The sequence below is a fragment of the Ipomoea nil genome, unplaced genomic scaffold, assembly GCF_001879475.1.
Source record: "Ipomoea nil cultivar Tokyo-kokei standard unplaced genomic scaffold, Asagao_1.1 scaffold2845, whole genome shotgun sequence".
NCBI classification, from domain to species: domain Eukaryota; kingdom Viridiplantae; phylum Streptophyta; class Magnoliopsida; order Solanales; family Convolvulaceae; genus Ipomoea; species Ipomoea nil.
In genome coordinates this window covers 3,302,090-3,323,403 of record NW_017619273.1, presented here as the reverse complement: position 1 = coordinate 3,323,403, position 21,314 = coordinate 3,302,090, and the positions used below count along the sequence as shown (strand labels likewise).

The 21,314-nt window shown below is 34.6% G+C and overlaps 2 protein-coding genes across 4 annotated transcripts; one reads left to right on the top strand and one right to left on the bottom strand.

Moving 5' to 3' along the window:
• Nucleotides 1–4,667: 4,667 nt before the first annotated feature.
• Nucleotides 4,668–11,878, bottom strand: LOC109160186 (cleavage stimulation factor subunit 50-like). 3 transcript variants are annotated; one of them, XM_019308401.1, is made up of 14 exons: nt 11,517–11,878; nt 9,920–10,003; nt 9,690–9,796; nt 8,641–8,713; nt 8,442–8,525; nt 8,264–8,350; nt 7,730–7,800; nt 7,312–7,363; nt 7,135–7,192; nt 6,359–6,459; nt 6,133–6,284; nt 5,674–5,782; nt 5,243–5,299; nt 4,668–5,136 (listed from the first exon to the last, which is right to left on the bottom strand). In XM_019308401.1, the coding sequence occupies exons 1-14, from the start codon at nt 11,637–11,639 to the stop codon at nt 4,981–4,983; spliced, it is 1,314 nt and encodes a 437-aa protein (XP_019163946.1). In that variant the 5' UTR covers nt 11,640–11,878; the 3' UTR covers nt 4,668–4,980. The 3 variants fall into 3 exon arrangements, with proteins under 3 accessions (XP_019163946.1, XP_019163948.1, XP_019163947.1); XM_019308403.1 differs by lacking the exon at nt 11,517–11,878 and having other exon boundaries at nt 8,619–8,713; nt 9,690–9,806; nt 9,920–10,197; XM_019308402.1 differs by lacking the exon at nt 11,517–11,878 and having other exon boundaries at nt 8,619–8,713; nt 9,920–9,990.
• Nucleotides 11,879–14,470: 2,592 nt separating this feature from the next.
• On the top strand, nt 14,471–17,185 carry LOC109160185 (G-type lectin S-receptor-like serine/threonine-protein kinase RLK1). The gene has a single exon (XM_019308400.1). The coding sequence runs from the start codon at nt 14,565–14,567 to the stop codon at nt 16,998–17,000; it is 2,436 nt and encodes an 811-aa protein (XP_019163945.1). The 5' UTR covers nt 14,471–14,564; the 3' UTR covers nt 17,001–17,185.
• Nucleotides 17,186–21,314: the final 4,129 nt, after the last annotated feature.

Here is a 21,314-nt window from a genome sequence, read left to right as displayed (position 1 = left end):
ATTAAAATTTTCCAGCGAAATATGACCGGCAATTTGGCCGGAGTGACCAAAATTGACAAAATTACATAGTTAAGGTACTAAATTAACATTTTTAAAAGTCAATGACTAAAATTAACAAGACCCCTATAATCAAATGACCAGAATTGAATTTTTCTCTACTTTTAATTATGTTACATTATAATATAAGTTCGGTCCATATATGGAATATTGAAATCTCACATATATGGTGAAATCAAAGTGAAAGTTATATATTCATATACATGTCATTCAAATGAATATATCCAAAAAAATATTTTAAATATTAGCTCAAAAAATATTAGTATTATCTAAACTAAATTTTAGGTGAAAATTAAAAAATTAGAAAACAGAAAACAGAGAACAGTTTTCTGTTAGTAAACAAGTTTTTTAAACAGAAAACAAATAATGAAAACTGAAAAATTAGAGAACAGTTTTCTGTTAGTGAACGGACCCCAAGCCTTCCAATGAAGTCCACGGACAGTATGGACACGTGTGTGGATCAAGTTGTAAATTATCAAGTATACTGCTAGAGGGTTAGACTAGACGATTGTTGTAAAATGGACTAGGGTTCATATTACATTGTAAACTAGTCTAAAAATTATGGGTCAGCAATTGACACATTTTGTACTTATAGTTAATCGTTTTTGTCTCTGTAAACAAATTGAAATTACATCACATGGTAATTATAGACACATAACATAATAATTACAAACAAAAAAATTGTTATTTGTAAGTACAAAATATATTAACTGCAGACACATAACATGTTAACATATTTTGTACCTGCAGTTAACAATTATATTTATGTGTTTGTAGTTATCATATTATGCGTCTGCATTATCATGTTATGTGCCTAATTGTTTACAAGTACAGAATTGTTAACTGCAAGGAAAGAATGTGTTAACTGCATGTACACAATTAAAAGTTATTTTTGAATTGCCCTAAAAAAAAGTTATTTTTGAATTAGAGATCACAATGCAAGATAGACTCTGATCCATATATAATTTGTCATTCTCTCACTTTCGTAAAACTTAAAAATATATGTGAGCAACTTCAGTAACAATGAAAAGAGAAAAATGCAGAAAGCTTTATTGAGATCAGAGACATATTGAATAGCTTATTTCAATATTATGAGAAAAATGAAGTAACTAATATACTAGCTAAGATATATTGTGCTAAGCTGTAGTCTTAATGGCGTGAGATTTCTGCTTCTGCGGTTACATATCTTGTGATATGGTATGAAATGATTAGGGAAAAATTTTAATAGTATTAAAATTTATATTGTTTATTTATTAATACTTATGAGTGTTTCCTTCAAGGAATTTGCATCCATTTATAAATCCTGTCGAAAAATTCAACAAACTCTTGAAGGAGGGGAAAATCTATGATATTCACAATTTTATTGTGCAAACCTCTCGCATGAGGTTTAAGTCATGCAAACACAAGTACATTATGGAAGCGAACAATATAATGACACTTTGATTAGCGTTACAGATCAAGATGAATCCGATTTTCCCAAACACATGTTTAAACTCGAGGATTTTGAGTCGTTGAAGGCTCCTAGAGGTATGGATAGCAACCAGCTAATTGGTAACTTTTTATTACAATTTCGTTCTATATTGGGTGTTATTTGCATTTCTTTTTGATATTATAATAATTCATTCATAACTGCCAACTTAAAATGGTTTGGTTGATTTTCGCAAATTTGATTGGCCGTGTAATTTTCATTACTGAACCAAAAGTTATCCAAGTCAATCAAAATCCTCAAAGGCTGATTGATTTCGTCATTGATGATTCTTGGTATGTATTTTATTAAGATATATAGCTTATTTATTTGTATAATTATATATATAGTCTTTCTTCATTGAATATAATATTTGATGTTATAGTTTATATAATTATATATCGATTCAAATATTCTTAGTATATTATAACAAAACAATTCAGTGCATTACACGAGTAAAAAATAGTAGTTTTTCATTACAAGTTTCTTCCTAAAAAATTTAGTTTTCATGCCTTTAAGTTTTGATCCATCTTGCCGATTTGAGAAAAGATCTTGATTTATGTGCGGCATGTGCCAAGGCCCAAAAATGGCATTAGGATATCCTTTATACGGTTGCTATACGGTGGACCAGGGTCCATATGCCGAAAACAACGTCGTTTCTTTAAGTAAAGAAATGACAGCAGTTAAATTTTAACAAATCTTGTATTTTTAGTGTGTTTAGAATAAAATGAAACTACAATGTATCTAAAATGAAACTGAATAACTTGTCTTGCATATTATGTTTATATTATCAAATGAAACTGTAATTGAATTAAAATGATATAGTTTAAGTTTAGTTTAGCATTCAAAAAAATGACAGTTTAGTTGTGTTGAAATGAAACTGAATAACATGTCTCACGTATTGAGTGTATATTGTCAAATAAAACTGTAGTTGAATTGAAATGATATTTTAGTTTTGCTGAAATGAAACTACAGTATGTATAAAAAGAAACTGAATAACATGTCTCACATATTGAGTGTATATATTGTCAAATGAAACTGTAGTTATATCAAAATGATGCTTTAGTTGTGCTGTAATGAAACTACAGTGTATATAAAATGAAATTGAATAACAGTTTCATATATTTGAGTGTATGTTGTCCAATGAAATCGTAGTTGAATTAGAATTATAATTTAGTGTTGTTGTAATAAGTCTACAGTGTGTATAAAATGAAATTCCATAAAGGTCACTGTAATAAGACTATTATATGTATAATGTCAAATGAAACTGTAGTTGAAACAAAATAAAACTTTAATTGTGTTGAAATAAAACTGAATATGTTATACAAACAAAACTAACTACACAGAACGAGTACCGTTTCTTTTCAATAAAAAAATGACAACGTTTTGGATCATGGTCCACACATGTTGTGTGGACCATGTTCCACACTAAAATTTGCCTCCTTCATATTCCTTTTCGTGGGTTTGAGAATATCTCTCAAATATTAGGGATCTTCTCGTCAACCCGCCTTATTGTTAGATTTGCTTATTGCCTAGACAGTGGCGGATTCAGAAAATAATGTGAGTGGGGGCATACTTAACTCTAGATCTTACTTCTAAAAAAAATTGCATCTTTCACAATTTTGTTTGAAGAATTCGCTACGACTTTAGAATTGTCAATGAAAAAATATCAAACATCTATAATATGGTTCAAATACATTATAAATTATAATACAATAATATTTATGATAGACGACAAGATAGTTATGGGCGGAGCCAAAACTATACTTGGGTAGGGTTAAATTTTAAAACACTTTGAAATGCTATAAAATATATGAAACATAATCGATTAGATAAAATAGTTTGAATGGAAAAGATAGTATATTTATAAATACTTTACTTTTAATTTTCTTTTAGTTATATCAACTTTTAATTTTTCTAAATTAATTTTTTTTTGTTTGTTTGAATGTTACTGGCACTATTACATTGTAGTATCTGTTCATATACTTTCTCAACCTACTGAAACACAAAGAACCAATAACGCCTCGACTGAGGCTTGAACTCACAACCTTCCAAATGGAAGTCCAACCTTCTAAATTAATTTGAATACAATGAAGTATAATATAAATTTGTGGACTACATTAACTAAATGATTTACAAAAAAGTAGACTTAAAAAATATTTAATTTATTGAAGTGTTGGAAGGTTAAAAAAAAAATTAAAAAAAAAAACAAAAAAAAATTACTATAGAATTGGAATGGCTAAAATAAAATTAAAAATTTAAAAAAAAAAAAAAAAAAAAAACACTACTAATGGGAATTGATTCCATGACCTAACTATAAACAACCTAAGGTTTCTACCAACTAGGCTACTAAAACCTTTAGTAAATCTTATATTTATATTGTATAAAAGGATTAAATTAGGGAGGGGTCAGTGGGAGCAACTGCCCCCATTGTAGGTCCGCCATTGTGCCTAGACGTCTAACTATTTTCTTCCCTTTAGTATTGTTCATGCTTATTTTGATAACAACTTAATTACTGTCAAGTTTGATCTCTTTGTTAATTGGCTTTGCTATTGTAGAGATTATATTTTTCTTTTTTGCCTAGTTGCCTTTGCCTTACTGTCTACATACTTTGTAAGCATTTTGGATTTATGGCTTACTGCCTTAGCCTCTTACTATTTGTTGCATGAAGTCATAGCTTAATACCTTCATCCTTTAATGAGGAATAAATGTAATAAGACTTAATAGCCAATTTGATCCATCGACTATTAAAATTTTACCAATTTAATCATCGACTATTAAAATTACTCAATTAGTCTATAACTATGCAATTTTACTTAAAATGGTCCCTCGACTATTAAGATTTCACCACTTTAATCCTCGACTACTAAAGTTGCTAAACTTAATCCCTAATTGCATGAAGTCATAGCTTACTACTTTCATCCTTTAATGCTTATGTTAGGAATAAGTGCAATAATAGATTTTAATAGTGCAGTGTAAAATAGGATTAGAAATTAAAACCCCTTAAAATGGTCTTTGTAAATTTACATGAGTCATAAACAATCAACATTACCCATCATTGTATGAGTTTAAAGATGAATTAAAAATTGACATCAAGTAACAAGGAATGCTATAGGAGCAAATTAAAGGTTACTCAACACAGAAAGACTTATGGAGTAACGCAATCAATTACATCAACAACGAACCATTCACCATCTAAGTCGAGTAGCAACACAAGTTTTGAGCAATAAGACCTTGAGATCGAGCAACATATATTCGCTTTGTAATCAGTACAAGTTCATGGTGACATAGTTCTTTTCATCAATACAGTAAGACTACGAGACATTGTATTTAACTTTGAAAATCATGGTAATTCTCCACCCACCCCTACTTTATCATCTTGCAGCCAATTCAATGTAGCATATGTGATTGGTGCAGAATGAATGCATGATATCAATCTTCATATTCATACAGTAAAATCATGGTAATCCTCTCCAGAACTTTACAGACTCGTCAATTCCACATGAAACAAACGCTGCCTCGGTTGGAGAATGCTCAATCCAACGCGGAACACCAACATGGTTGGAGGGAAATCTACATACTATCTTTGCCGTCAGAGTATCCCACACAACAATCTGAGAGAAATATAATGTTAAGCAAGCTGTTAAATACCACCCACCCTTTGATCTGAGTTGGTGGGTGGATCGGATTAAAGAAAAGAATTGAAGAATGAAAACTAACCTCATTGCTTGATTCATCTATGGATAGTACAAATTCTTCCGTATGATTGAAAACAGCCTGCATCAACCAATTACAATATAATCACTGGCATATATTGAACCAAGCAAGTTTCCCCAACTCCAATTTCATGTTCTCTGTATTTTTTTTAGTCGTAGATATAATCTATAGATAGATAGATAGATAGATAGATTATGAAAGGATTTGCTACCCTTTAATGCTCAAGATAAGTTCAAGAACTGCAGCTCTATCTCTATCTCTATCTCTTAGTACGTTTGAAAATTTCTCACATTCACGCCACCAAAAAGTTTAATAGAATGCATGCAAAAGGGGAGAAGCTTATGTCTATTCCAATAAGGGATTCAATTCATACAAAAGCAGACACGGGTTCTAAGTCTCTATAAAATGTGTCATGTATGTTAGCTGGCTTTTACCTGGAACTGCGACTTCGTATGTACAGCTCCAAGATACTGTTTGGCCAATCTTCCTGTGCCAACTTCCCAAAGCTTCACAGAAGAGTCTTTTCCACATGAGAGGACATACCTAAAAGACTTGCAACGTTAATCTGTGCTCTGCCCAATAACATATATAAAACGGTATCCTCTGTAGTGTACCAAACATCACAATATGATTTACTGTTGCAGTGCACTCAGGAATACATTACTCAATAAAAGAGGAACTATTACTAGTGCAGGATGTAGTTAAGTTAGCAGGAACAGCTTATGACAAAGAAGCAAAAGCTGTCAAACTCGGCTCCACTTTCTCCTCTCTGCTGTCACATTATTACTTTATTTGTTATTGTATTTATTCTTTAATTTTCAAGAGAATGTTCCTACTTAAATGTATTCAAGAATCACTAGCGCTTGAGATGAAATTCGGTTTTTATCTTTCACCTTTGATCCTTTGTAAAGTTTGCACTTGTGGCTTCCACTGTTCCATGTGCAACTATGGATCGGACACACTTGCCAGATGCGTAATCCCACAACCGAATAGCACCATCTTTGGATGCTGTTACAAACATGCCACCGCTTCGTGAATATCTAACCTGATAAACAGAGAAAACGATCAAGTAATCAACTTTTATGACGTAAAGCCTATCAAAATGCAGACTCGATCTACCTGATTTATGGCTCCATTAACAATAGGGTCTTGGAAATTTAATGGCATGTGACATTGAAAAGTATTGAAGTCATATAAATGAGGGACGGAGTGAACAGTTCCTGTAAGTACCCTTGTCAGATGCCAATTTAAGAAAAATCAGTAATTTAATGCAGCAATTTAGCAATTAAGAGTGAGTCTAAGACTCAGTATTCTGTACTTAACGTCTATGAGGGAGGGGAAACACTACAGAATGTTTTAGCCACTCTAAATTAGTTTGGAACAATTTTAGTCCGACTCTAACACTACATCTGAAACATAATAAGAAAACAGTATATTTTTACTCTAATTTACTTTTTCTGCAGAAGGCATCTAAAGACCAGTTTTTCAGCTTGATGATCTTTAAAGTTCCTAGCATCAGTAAAAGTCACAGTTCACTTTGAGTTTCTTCTATTTGTTAAAACTTTAAGCACACAAAACCCATTTTTCAATGCATCTTATAAAATTTCTTAGTCGTCTAGAGCAAAGAGTTAAAAGAAAAAGTCAAGTACAACATACCATATTTCCTAAGGAATATGTGGTTCTCTAAGAGTAATTTATGAGTTGAAAGCAAACATCAAGTGTAACGCACCGTATTTTAACAGATCGAATCGAAGATTAAAGAATATGTGATTTTCCAAGAGTAATTGATTTCAAAGATAGACAGAGGTCAGCTTGAAAATTATGGGAGCAGCATCACTAGCTCTAGAAAAGCCTAAGAATTGTTCATAATTTAATTCCAAGAGAACTTTACTTGCCTGCCAGAAGACAATCTCCAGAAGGGTGAATTGACAAAGACGTTACATCCTGAGTATCCTGACAAAATATGAAATTTGAACCTTTATGAAAAGGACTGTAATACCACAAATAAAAATCTATTTCCTAAGAATTTCCTTTAAAATTGATGATTGAATTGGACAAGGAGTCGAAGAGACCTTAAGAATTTCAACTGCTCCCCTTGATACCGGTTCTGAAAAATCAAAGAATCTGCAAGAAAGAAAGCACTTTACTGCATAAACAATGGGAGATTCATTTTATTGATAGCAAGAAGTCTGATTACAATTAAATAATACTTCCTCTATTCCACCTTAATTGTCCCATGTAGTTTCATATTCTTATGTTTAAATTTTGAAATAAAAAATAGATATTAAGAAACTACATATTAAGTACTATTTGTCTCATGAATTATAACTCAAGATTTTCAAGAAATATTCTTTAAAAAAATTGGTTAATTCAGACACTTGAAGCTTGAGAAGTGAAACGGGACAGCCTTATCGGGACAGTGGGAATCAATAATTGGAAAATAAAACAGTCTAGAACTCTAGAAGGATATACTGAAAAACAAGCACATACTTGATGGTGCGATCTTTTGCCCCAGATACCACAACAGCATGTTTAGGATGAAAATCTAAATCATTAATTGACTGCAGATGTATAAAAAAAAACCGTAGGTAAGCAGGGGAATTCCAACTCCACAATCACTGGGAGATATGATAACACAAGAACATCATAATCGGAAAAGCAAATTATTTTATCCACCATGAATATTAACAAATATTCACTTGTATTAAAGCCAGTTCCACGCATATCAAATTGTTATTAGAAAAGTTCAACCACTCAGAGTCTCAAAGCATTCAGCATACCACTCCTGCATCATGCAGCAGGGAAGAACGCTCTTCACACCAATCACATGTAAATTTAATGATTGATTATAGTCAACCAAAATGTTAAACACTGAAACTAAATATAATTTTCTGATTCAAACTCGGAGAGCATAATTGCATAAATAAGGATAATTTGGGGAAATACAAAAAGAAAATCATAGGGAAACTAGCAATCATTGCTCCATGACAGTGAACATCATCTAAATTGCAATGAAAATATTACTTGCGTATGATCATAGAATGTTCGTATAACTGGCCTCACTGAGCCATCTCTTGAGTCTGACTGCAACATTTGTTTGACTTTTAAAACCTTCACAAGAAGATTGCAGCTCATAAGCACCAAAATAAATAAATAAATGACAAAAGAAAAAGATGATAAAAAGAACAAAAGAGAACAATACGTCAAAAAGTTTGATTGTCACATCTGTACTTGGGGTAGCAAGAAACCTTCCACCAGAACTAAATCTTGCACATCTAGCAATACTCTACAATAAATTATTCTGTTAGATATAATTGCATTAAGCAAGTTTTCAATTAAATTAAGCAGTAAAAACAAAGACGAAGCCAATTTTACAAACCAAAATTTGCTGAAGGTACAACCTTGTGCTCAGAAATATATCGAGTTTCATGTTTTGGAAATTTTTTTGATGAGCCTTTGATGTCAAGTGCAGTACTGTTTAGGAAGTTGAACACATTATCAGCTATCTTAACCATACACAGTTATTTAGCAATAATGCATACTACTTTTATAGATCAAATTATCAGCTCCAAAAAAAATAAATAAATAAATAAACAACAACAACAACAACAAAAAGAGTTAATTACATGTTTGGTCCTAGACTTATACGTGTCAGTCCACTTTTAGTCCTTTTTTCCAAAACATCCCACTTTGGTCTTAGTATTATTGTGGCATGAACGTTTTTGGTCCTCCGTCAACAAAACTGTTTAAATGGCATTAAATACCAAGGCATTGCGGTCTACTCAGTTCTAAGTGTTAATTTCTTTTCCTTTTTTGGTCCTAGATTTATATGTTTCATTCCACTTTTAGTCCTTTTTTTTTCCTAGAACATCCCCGTTGGTCCTAGACTCCTAGTATTATTGTATCATGACATTTTTGGTCCTCCGTCAACAAATATGTTTAAATGACATTATTAATCACTCAAAATCTTCCTTTTTTCTTCTTGGTAATAGAACATACAAAGGTTGAGACATCTTCAAAAAACAATATACACTCATTATACATTCATTGATAACATAAATAATTCATAATTCATTTATAGCATAATAAAGCAAAAACTGTTACCAATACATAAGTTTACTGCAAAACCCAAAAGAATATGCAATTGAAAAAGCCACAAGTCTACTTCATGACAAACCTTAAGCCTAGTGCATAAGTCTACTTCATAAAAATCCACAATACCTCCAAAGCCCCCTTAACAATAAACTAATTTATAATGTTTTTGAAGTAAACTTGTGGATTATTGTGAAGTAATCTTGTGAATTTTTATGAAGTAGACTTGCGCCCTTTTGTTCAACCAATAAAACAAAACAAAAACAAAAAAAAAAACAAAAAAAAAAAGCGTACAAAGAAACATTTCATGGCCAGTCCAAAAGATTGTAAGATACTACAGCTTGGTGGAAATTATTACCTAAAAAAGCTAAAATCAGCAGAAATTGCCCGAGGAGCTGGTATTGAGCCATATCCAGCAGCTGAAGAAACTCTTCTCAACGCTTCATCATTCTCAGCTGCAAAACCCTGTTAACCACTTAGAACTTCAAGATGTCAATTTTGTTATCTATTTTCATACTCTGAAGTAGGATTAAAAAAACCATGAGATGTAACAATGGCAACCATTAATAAACAATATATACAATATACCTTTGCAACCAATTCAAGTAACTTATTAGGAGGATCTCCAACAGGCAATGGTGTCATTGTAGCTGATGCAACGACTCCTGCGGCCTGAAAACAAGTATTTTAGATCTCAACCTTCAACCAACAGCTTTAGTTGAGAAAACACAGAAACAAGACTTATAGAGCCATGTGCAAATAACTATCTTCCCAGAATATGTTGGGAACAAATGAGTCCACTCCTAAAGCAAATCTAGATTTTATCCTAAAGTAAAAATAAATTTTACCATGTAGAACAGAAAGTTTTTAATTTACTTTTATCAGTTATCTGATGCTATAGTATTATATCTCTTTTAGCTTCCTAATTTATAACAGGAATTTGTTCCCTACTTTACATGTAATAAATTTTAATAGAGAAATTAGTCACTTATTCCCATTTTTCAATTGTTAGGTAATTTTGCCCCATTTAGGCGGCGTCCTTTGTCAATAAATTGTTGTATCCCTTTCCATAGAAGTAGTATGAATAAGAATATTTTCCAGCAGCAAGTTTGGAACCTCATGGGTGACAATTTCTTAGGGTTGTTGTGGTATGTCCAAATGTACATCAAGGGGCACCGAAGATTTGGAACCTCATGGGTAATAAGAAGAAGCCAAATGAAGATGAAAAGAATCACTACAAAAAGACGGTAGAAGTTGATCAAGTTTTTAAGTTTTACTTAGAGGCTGTTTGGTAGGCAGGAATGTTTTCCTGGCAATTTGAAAGGTGAGTAAGTTATCTCCATGTTTGGTTGTGCTTTGACTTGGAAAAGTTTGAGTAGACTAAGAATGTGATTCCTTGTGTGGCTGCACATGTTTTTGTGTGTATACAGTATACCTATCAATTTTCTATCCAATTAGTAATATTCAAAAGCTTTAAAATGTGTTTTCATTCACTCTGCTCCAAAATGAAAACAGGTTGAACTTAGAAGCTCCAACTTATGGTTCTTCAAAGTTCAAACGCTCAAAGAAAGTAATTCAACTCTTCTCCCTAGTCCTTACCTCAGCTTCACAAACTGAAATATGGTTATACTGATTTTTCTGATTAAAATCTCCCTAAGTGGCTTCTAAAGAAGTCCATTCATTTCAAAATGCCCTATTTCTAAATAGGTATCGAATCAGAAACCGTTGAACAACCATAGGGCTTTTACTTGTAGGGTTTCTAACCTGTTTTTTTTTTTAAAGAACTATTCAGGAAGCATTTGTGTGATCCAAATTGGAGATTAGCAGTGTCAGAAGAGTTGAATGCTCAAAGGAAAGAGGTTAGAATGGTAGAAAATCACTACAAATCACAACTAGATTACATAAGTCTCAAACTGTCAATCAAGTTCAACTCCATCATATGTGCTTTTAAAGACATTTTGGAGGTTCCTATTTTAGCATGAAGGATGGGAGTTTACAATGTTTACATGATCACATTCTAAAATTCTTCAAATTATATTATTTCTCCACTAAAATAACAATATTTGCAAAAATTTCCACTGTACCACAAATACCAAGCATCACTAAAGATACAATATCAAATATACCAAACAACACTGAAGGCACAAAAGAAATTAAACTTTCTCAAGAACCACAAAGAAAGAACCTGATGGAGATTGTTGTCACGAAGATAAGAAACAATAAGAGCATTGACATTATTACGAAGCACCGTTTCCTCCGACTGCATTTGATCCAAGCTACTGAAATTGCTAATGTTGCTACTATCCATTTTCTTTAAAAGAAATTTCTAATTCTTGGTTTTGTTCCAAGGAGCAAAACCCCCTGATCTTGATTTTCACAAACTTTTCCCCTCTTTGGGTTCTTATTCAAAGTGCATCCTAAAGCAAGTTTGTTTAAAAAACAACTGAGATAGAGAACAATCTGTAATGCACTCAAAGAAAGAACAGAAATCCCAGAGGAAAATTGAGAAAGAAAGAAAGAAAGAAAGAAGCAGAAGTTAGGATTTATAGGGAGAAGAAAGAAATGTATATTTGAATTATTTCTCAACATAAAATCCAATCCTTACAATCCACTTCCATAACTGACTCCCCAAAACCCCAACTCCATTCAGCCAAACAAAATATAAACAGAATACCGAAAACAACCGTTTGCCTTGGAACGACGTCGTCGTCTGAATCTATGATCAACGCCCTCCAACTGCTGTTTCATGCGACGTCGTTTCTGTTCAGCTCGTTCCTTTGGCAGTTCAGCCTCCTCCTTCTTCCTTCCTTCCTTGTGCTTTCTTAAGCTTCCTCCTCTCCTTCTTCTTCTTCTCATTTGGCTTACATAAACTAAGACTGTATTCAAATCCCAGAAAATTGATTTATTTTATGTCTACCATGGAAATCCATTGTTCTGAAGCAATGTAAGCTTGTACACTGAAACTCTCTACCGCCGCCATTTTTCTTGTAGTTGTGGACTCTAAAGCGCGCGTTCGCGAAATTACATAAAAACCTATATACGTGGATCACTCTGAAAGACTGAAACGATTAAATTCAAAATTACATACCATGTAATTATTATGATTGGATTTTGTCTAATTTAATGATTAATTGTACACTTTTAAAGTTCAATAATTCACTTACATAAAAGTATAAGTTTAGTGTCATACTTGACACTTTCTCTAAATCTAAATTTAAAAAAAAAAAAAAAATTATAAGAATGAATTGTACATTACGTTACAAATAAGATATTCTAGATCCAAAGTGTATGTACAATACTCGAGGTGATAACCTAAATAATAAATAAATATTAAGGGTCGCTCAAATAATATTGACATTAGCCATTTTGGGCAAGTCATTTTAAAATAGAGAGTTTTTCTATGGCAAAAACGTTAACAAGATGATCATGAGAATGAGGAAGCCAACACGTCAAAAATAGCAAATGAATTATAATGCACATCCATCTTAAAAAGTGATACCACATACACAGCTGCTGGGAATTGAATTCTGATATTTGCATAAAAAGTTAAGACAATACATCACTAAACTAGTTAGTGTAATGTACCTAAGAATGATGTTTAAATAGGAAACATGAGACCCCTTATATAGTGTCTAGGCCTTCCATCATTAGCTGAAAAGTGTGTAGCAAAATGATCTTTATATGAGAGGACCTCCATCATGACCCCTCCTTGAGGCTTAATTCCCAAAATGATCTTTATATGAGAGGATGGAATTACTTTTATAAGCGCAACTTCTGGTGCTTCTAATTGGTAACAAGGAAATGGAGAAGTATTATTAGCAGTGTGTAGCTATCATCATCTCGTGAATTCCGAATGCACTCAAGGTATTTGATGTATAGCCTCAGAGACCTGGAAATCTGACATTATTCAACAATCTTCTGGAGTCCAATTTCAGTGTATCTGTATGCTTCTATTATTAATTTTATTTTATACTTTTTGATATCGAACTGAAATTGATTGAAGAACTGATCATGGTTGATGAACAGTTTGATTGATATGTAGGCTGGCACACCGGTGACCTGTCAGGATTGCATTTACCGTGTTAGAAACTTAGCAACTAGCCACAATCTTAAGCAAAGGGCATTTGAAGTTTTGACTAATTCAAGAGAGGTGACTGTTTACAATGGCTGGTTCCCACCTGCACCTGCCTACATGAATTTTTACTTAGATGCGTTACAGGTGAAAATTTTCATTTTCCCTGAGCATATGTTTAATTCAACCATGGTGTTAATACCTTTGACAAGATATACTATTCCTTTCCTAGAGTTGAAAATGTCAATGTTGAATTGGAGAATAGACTCAATATTAACCTGCTTTAAAAGTTACGAGAATGAGATATTTCATAGGAGCTAGCTCCATGACTCCATTGTTATTTGAAGATTTCAAATGTATGCATTTCAGGTTTAATGTGATGACAATGTAGTAGTTGGTGGGTCAATATCTTTGATAAAGGCATAATTGTCAAATTAAACTGTGGAAGCATAAAGAGAAAAAAAGGGAGAGTTTAAAATCTAAAATTGCACCTTACTGCATTTCAAATGAAGCTTCCTCGTTTATTATCCTGGACCGCATGATCTATGGATTTTTTTTCCAACTAATTGTGGTATTAAATATCTATATTCATGTGATGGAAATTATGATCATATTAGACTATGGAAATTGACCAAGTCAATTATGTAAAGTCTCCTCTTTTATTCTTCTCTTTTCTGATAGTGGTGGATAGGAATTTGACTATTCAGTGGGAGTGGGAATTAAGGGTAAAAACATCAAAATCTGCTTTCTGTGTGGTCCCAACTATTTGGAAACTCAACATGTGTGGTTCATTATCAATCTTAATATTTGCTTTCATATTGTCTTTTCTGCTCATTTTCTCATCTAACACTTTTATTAAACAATTAAAAATGAACTATTATATTGTTTCTATTAGTCTTAATTCAATGTTCATTTAACAATGAATTGTTATGCATCAGAATGAATATTGTTGCTAGTATTTAAAAGAATAAAAGAAGGGACACGTGCATTTACATAACTGGACAATGTCAATTTCTGAAGTCTTCTCATTTGACTTGTAACAGGAAATGAGGAAAATAAAAGTATTACAGTATATGCTCCATAAAAATGAATCTTATCTACTTTCCTTCTCTATCTCAAGTTTTGTTTTGTTTTCTGTATTGAACCTTACTTTCTCTTGCAATGGTGTACACACCTTTTTACTTTCTTCTCTTTGTGCTTCTTTTTCCATTCCACACTTTTGCTCAAAACAATAGTACTATAGCTGCTGGCAGCACTCTTACTGCAACAGATAACACCAAACCATGGCTCTCACCTTCTGGTGAGTTTGCATGTGGATTCTCACAAATTCAAGGCACAAATCAGTTCTTGGTTTGCATATGGTATGCAAAAATAAATGAGCGTACCATAGTTTGGCATGCAAATACTACTTCTCCGGTGCCACAAGGATCAACACTGCGGCTGGATGCTGAATTTGGGCTGATTCTTCGTGATCCTCAGGGCAATAGATTATGGACAACTGATGGCTTTGTTGATAAAGTTGCTTATGGTTTCTTGAATGATACAGGAAAATTTGTCCTTTCCAGAAATGATTCTAGAGTGCTGTGGGATACCTTTGCACACCCAACCGATACTTTATTGCCAACTCAAGAGATGGAGATTGGCAGCATGCTCATCTCTCGACGCTCTGAAGCCAATTTTTCACTTGGTAGGTTCTATCTTCGGATGCCTGATAATGGGAATTTGGTGCTTTCATCAAAAATGGTTTCAACCAATTCAGACTACGATGCTGATTACTACAATAGTCAGACTTCTGATACTTCAAATCCGACAAATTCTGGCTATAAAGTGATATTTAGTGAGAAAGGCTCAGTTTCTATACTAAAAAGAAACAACGCAACACAAGAGCTTACTCCACGGTCTGTCTCATCAGTTACGGAAAATTATCTGAGACTAACTCTAAACTTTGATGGAGTGCTCACTCTGTATCGTTATCCCAAGGGTTCTGCTGGTAACCTATCTTGGATTCCTCTTTGGTCTCAGCCGGATAATATTTGTACGAAAATTACTGGCGATAAAGGCAGTGGGGCTTGTGGGTACAACAGTGTGTGCTCAATTGATGCCAACCAGAGACCATCTTGTAATTGCCCTCGGGGTTATTCCCTGCTTGATCCAAGTGACCAGTATGGAAGCTGCCAACCAAATTATGTTCAGACTTGTGGGAAACCTGCGAATGGTTCATCTGAAGAGCTGTTTAGTTTAATTGAGATAACAGACACAGATTGGCCACTATCAGACTTTGAGCAGATTAATCCTTCCAACAAAGATGACTGCAGAACGGCTTGTTTGAATGATTGTTTGTGTGCTGTTGCAATTTTCAGAAGCAATACCTGCTGGAAGAAGAAGTTGCCACTGTCGAATGGGCGCATAGACACCACTCTAGATGCAACAGCTTTCATCAAAGTGGGGAAAGGTGATGCTCCTCCTTTGAGTCCTGATCCGTGGAGAGAATTTCCAGAGAGGAAGAAGGATCAAGGAAATTTGATCCTTGCGGGTTCAGTGCTCTTGGGAAGCTCTGTATTTGTAAATGTTCTACTCCTTACTGCACTTCTTTTTGGATTCTTCTTCATTTACAAGAAGAAAATCAAGGCATTTGCCCCTACTAATCTTTCTGTGCCATCAAATCTGCAATACTTTTCATATCAATGTCTTGCAGAAGCTACAAACCAGTTTAAGGAAGAAGTAGGCCGAGGTGCTTTTGGAATTGTGTATAAAGGGGAAATGCCAGTGGGTTCCGGAAACATTGTTGCTGTGAAGAAGTTAGATCGAGTAGCTCATGATACAGACAAGGAGTTCAAGACGGAAGTAAATGTGATTGGCCAAACACATCACAAAAATTTGGTCCGGCTGCTCGGGTATTGTGATGAGGGGCAGCATCGGATGCTGGTTTATGAGTACATGCCAAATGGCACTCTAGCAACTTTCCTTTTCAATGACCTCAAGCCCAGTTGGAGCCAGAGGACCAAAATTGCCTTGGGGGTTGCTCATGGCCTCACCTACCTACATGAAGAATGCAGCACTCAGATCATTCACTGTGATATAAAGCCTCAGAATATACTTCTTGATGATTACTATGCTGCTCGGATCTCAGATTTTGGATTGGCAAAACTTTTGATGATGAACCAGAGCCGGACATATACTAATATTAGGGGAACAAAAGGCTATGTTGCTCCCGAGTGGTTCAGAAACAACCAAGTCACAGTGAAGGTCGATGTTTACAGCTTTGGAGTGTTGCTGATGGAAATCATAGCATGCCGGAGAAGCCTGGAGGACGAAGAAATATGTGGAGCAGATAAAGCTGTTCTTGCTGATTGGTTCACGGACTGTTTTCATGAGAAGAGATTGGAGTTATTAGTTGAAGATGACGCAGAGGCCTTGTGTGATATGGAGACGCTGAAACGATTTGTAATGACTGCGATCTGGTGCATTCAAGAAGATGCTTCTCTGAGGCCAACAATGAAGAGGGTCAGCCAAATGCTTGAAGGTGCAGTTGAAGTTCTTGTGCCTCCAGTTCCTTATCCTTTAACCAGTATCACTACTTATGTTTCACTTGAATAACTCTTTTATTGCCTTCATATATTCATAAAACCATGCCACTCTGATTGTCTATTCTCTTTAGGCATTTCACTTGCTGCTTAATTGTAGTAATTTCCCATAGATTGCATAAAAATGTATTGATAGAATATAATTGCTCACACAATACTACTTTTCTTTCCTATATGTTAAATGTTTTAAGTTTATTCGCAACGTTGTCTCAATTACACTTTGAAAAATCAATATATGTGGTTCTTTAAGAATCCTAATGTTATGTCCCAATTATTCATAGAATAAATTTCATAAAATCATTGTCAAATCCAAATGCTCACAAAATACTATTTGATGGATATATTATAAGTTTGACTCGAACCGATCCGAGAGCACGGAGTAAGAACGGGCCCCTTGGGCGACGCTACGTGCCCGAGCTAGGTGCCTCGGTAGGAGGTCGGTTCAGGACCTCGGCAGGCGACCTCGGACGCGGACGCCGGGAGGTCGGCATTTTTTGTGCGTCGGCCGGAACATCTACTCTCCTTCGCTGACGATCACTCGCAACTCAGAGAGTGGGGGACTGATGATGGATATATTACGAATAGTTCCGAACCGACCTGAGAGCATGGAGCAAGAACGAACCCCGGGACGGCGCTACGTGCCCCGTTCATCCACCTCGGCACAAGGCCTCGGCAGGCGACTTAGAACAACCCTCGGCACGATGCTTCGGCGGGCGCCTCAGCACGAGACCCCGGCAAGAGACCTCGGTACGAGGTCGGCATCGGACCTTGGCACGGATCTTGAGGCGACGCTACGTGCCCCGTCCGTCCACCTCGGCACAAGGTCTCGATAGGCGTCTCAGCACAAGACCTTGGCAGGAGGTCGGCAAGAGGTTGGCAGGAGGTCGACAGGCGGCCCCGACAGCCGACCTCGGCCGCGTTGCTCGGTCTCCGGACCGGGCGCGATCAAAGCGTGTATAACCGCCTCCCCCGATTCAGGGGGGCGGTTGAGAGGCCCACGGATTGTATAAAATGCCCTCCCTCTGTCCAATTATAACACATTCTACTTATCTTACATACTTTGTCCTAACAAATCACTGTAATAGCCTATTTACGGCATCTAATACAATATACGATCTTCACGGCCTTTACAACATCATTCTATTTATTTCCTATTCGTGTTCTTATATGGGTTTAATAATTCGGACCACCCCGAATTAATTAAATCCATCACTATTCTTTTCTTCTTCTTCTTCTTCTTTTAAATAATTTTCTACATGCTTTCTTGGTATTTGCATTATGCAAAAATGACTAATAAAGATGATCCAAAGATAGAAAAGTTGGGGGAGGCAGGGCGGCAATCATTATGAAACGTTATGTTGTCGAATCGTGTCCACCTTGTATATTCATAATTTTTTTATATTGTAGATTCATACAATTATGAAATATATTTGTAAAATTATGAACATATAGCTATATAATTATGGATCTACAGTATAGAAATTATGAATATAGAACCGTGGTCACCTTGCAAGGTGGGTTCGTTTCCACGGCATAATTTGCCAATCATTATTATGTGGACCATGGTCCATACAAGTTGTGTGAACCATATTTTGTATATTGTAAAATAATGTACATTCAGTATAAAAATAATGTACATTTAGCATATTAAAAATGTACATTATATTCAGAGAATGTACATTATTTGAGTACTGACAGTACATTATTTTATATAATGTACATTCAGTACATAAATAATGTACATTTAGTATATTAAAAATGTACTTTTTGTTATGGTCCACACAACACTGTGTGGATCATGGTCCACACAATAATTTACCGGAATAGCAGATTTTGGGTTGTGCAATAGCACAGGACCTCAAATTTTAAGGGTTCAATCTTTAATTTTTACTTTGTTAGTTAAGACATTAAAAAGAAATAAAATTGCAATTAATCTTAAAAGATTCCATGGAGAAATAGTAAAAACACATTTTTATATTGTTTCATTCAGGAGATTGGAGGTTCAAATCTTGTCCGCTACTCCACCTTCCTTTTTTTTTTTTTTTTTTTTTTTTTGGGAAAAGATACAAAATTCATCAATGAACCTAGAAAAAAAAAACAATTAGCATTTTTAGCAAGTTAACAACATGTTTGCGCTGATTGGGACATCAGGTGTATTTTTTTAAAATTATTATTATTATTATTATTATTATTATTATTATTATTATTATTATTATCCTACTAAATAAAATACGATTGGATGCCATATTTTCCTTATTTAATTTCCTAAAAATAATTTTTAAAATTTTATTTTAATAATTTCAAATAAAATACGAAATAATTATTTTAAAAATAAAAATAAAAATAAAAATAAAAATAAAAATAAAAGAAGCCTCTATGGAGACGAAGGGTCTCGGTCGCCATGGAGACGAAGGGGACCGTCTCCATTGTTGGCCAGAGACAAAGCGGTCCGACCACTTTGTCTCCATGGCTGGCCGAAGACGAGGCAGTCCCCACCGCTTCTTCTCCAGCTAGGCTATTTGTAAAAAAAAAAAAATTAATAATTATTTTATTTAAAATAAAATTTAAAAAAATATTTTTAAATACAGTAACCGACACGTCAGCTGTTCAAACATGTTGTTAACCTACTAAAAATGCTAATTGCTCTTTTTTTTCAGGTTCATGGGTATATTTGGAGCTTATTCTAGTTCGGTGGCTTAATTGCTATTCCCCAAATAGTTAAATGACTTATTTGTACCTTTTCCCTTTTTTAAAAATCCTTTTGCCTTTTTTTTTTTTTTAATTCTTTGCATACACTAGCATTTTACCACCTTATTATTATTGTTATTATTATTATTAGAAAAAAATTACGGTATTGATTTTAAAGATTGCGCTTTTGGTAGGGCCTCATTTATCTACAAGAATTGAGCCACAAAAATCTAAAAACCGGCTCTGGGGGAAGGGAAATATTGTCAATTTATATCGTGCACCAGGGCGCGCATTGCATTGTGCGCCCTGATGCAAAACGACGTCGTTACACATAACTATTTAAAAAAAATACACATAGTTGTATAAATAAATACACATAATTGTATAAACAAACACACATAACTGTATAAAAAAATACACATAATTGTATAAACAAATACACATAATCACATCAACTTCCTACCGCGCCTCCCAAAACGACGTCGTTTTGGGAGGCGCAGGGCGCACAGTGCAATGTGCGTCGAGGTGCAGGGTATATGGATTGAGAAATATTTGTGATATTGTACTATGCTTACCAATCTAATAGTTAAATGAAAAATAATTAAAAGGGAAAAGGGCCAAATAGACCATCGAACTTTAACTGAAAATTCAATTAGCCCCTCAACTTTTTAAAGGTGCAATTACATCCATCAACAATTCATTTTGATGCAATGAAGCCCAAAAATCAGTAAATGACCTGCTATCACAAGTTATTAGGGATTCGGCCACCCTCCGACGAATTTTCAGACAAAAAAAGTGACTGGCGACATTTACCGATCTGGGTTCAGGGGCGAGATTCTCCGGCTGAGGGGAATAGGTGCAACTGTAGGGGCTGAGCCACTTAGCTTTCATGTACTCGGCTTTGCGCCAAGGAGGGATGTGCATACCTTTCTTCTTCAAGCTCTGCCTCGCCGCCTCCGGCATGATCGATACGATTTGCAGAAGCCAATTGCCGTTTTCGACGAAAATCAACGGCAACAACTGTAGAACGGCGTTGTAACTTCTTGTTGACCTCGCAATCTCGAATTTCGATCAAAAATCTACATCGATCAACACTCTTTCTCCTTCCACAATCACATCAATGTATTCGTATTCTCTTACATAAAGCACAGACATTTTTCAATATTTAAAACCTAACAATCAAAAGGAATTGGAACAGTCGCTTAGCTATATGCAAGTAGTTATAGGTAGTTAGGTACCAGCAGGCATGGATGAAGTTTTCTCCCATTTGGATTGCAGATGGACGCGTTGTAGCCTAGAGTCAAGAGGCCGTCGGCGACGATTTTTCGAAGATCGTCTTTACGTTTGCAGATTTTGTTCTTCTCGATAATTTCCAAGGTGTCGGCTAAGAGATTTCTGTCCGCAACACTCTCACATTGAAGACATTCCCTAGCGAATCATTTACCGGAGAAGACCAGTGGTCGCCTTCTCCTTCTCTCACTTTTTTGTCTGAAAATTCGCAGGAGGGTGGCCGGATCCCGAATGACCTGTGATAGCAGGTCATTTACCAATTTTTGAGTTTCATTGCATCAAAATTAATTGTTAATGGGTGTAATTGCACCTTTAAAAAGTTGAAGGAGTTAATTGACTTTTCAGCTAA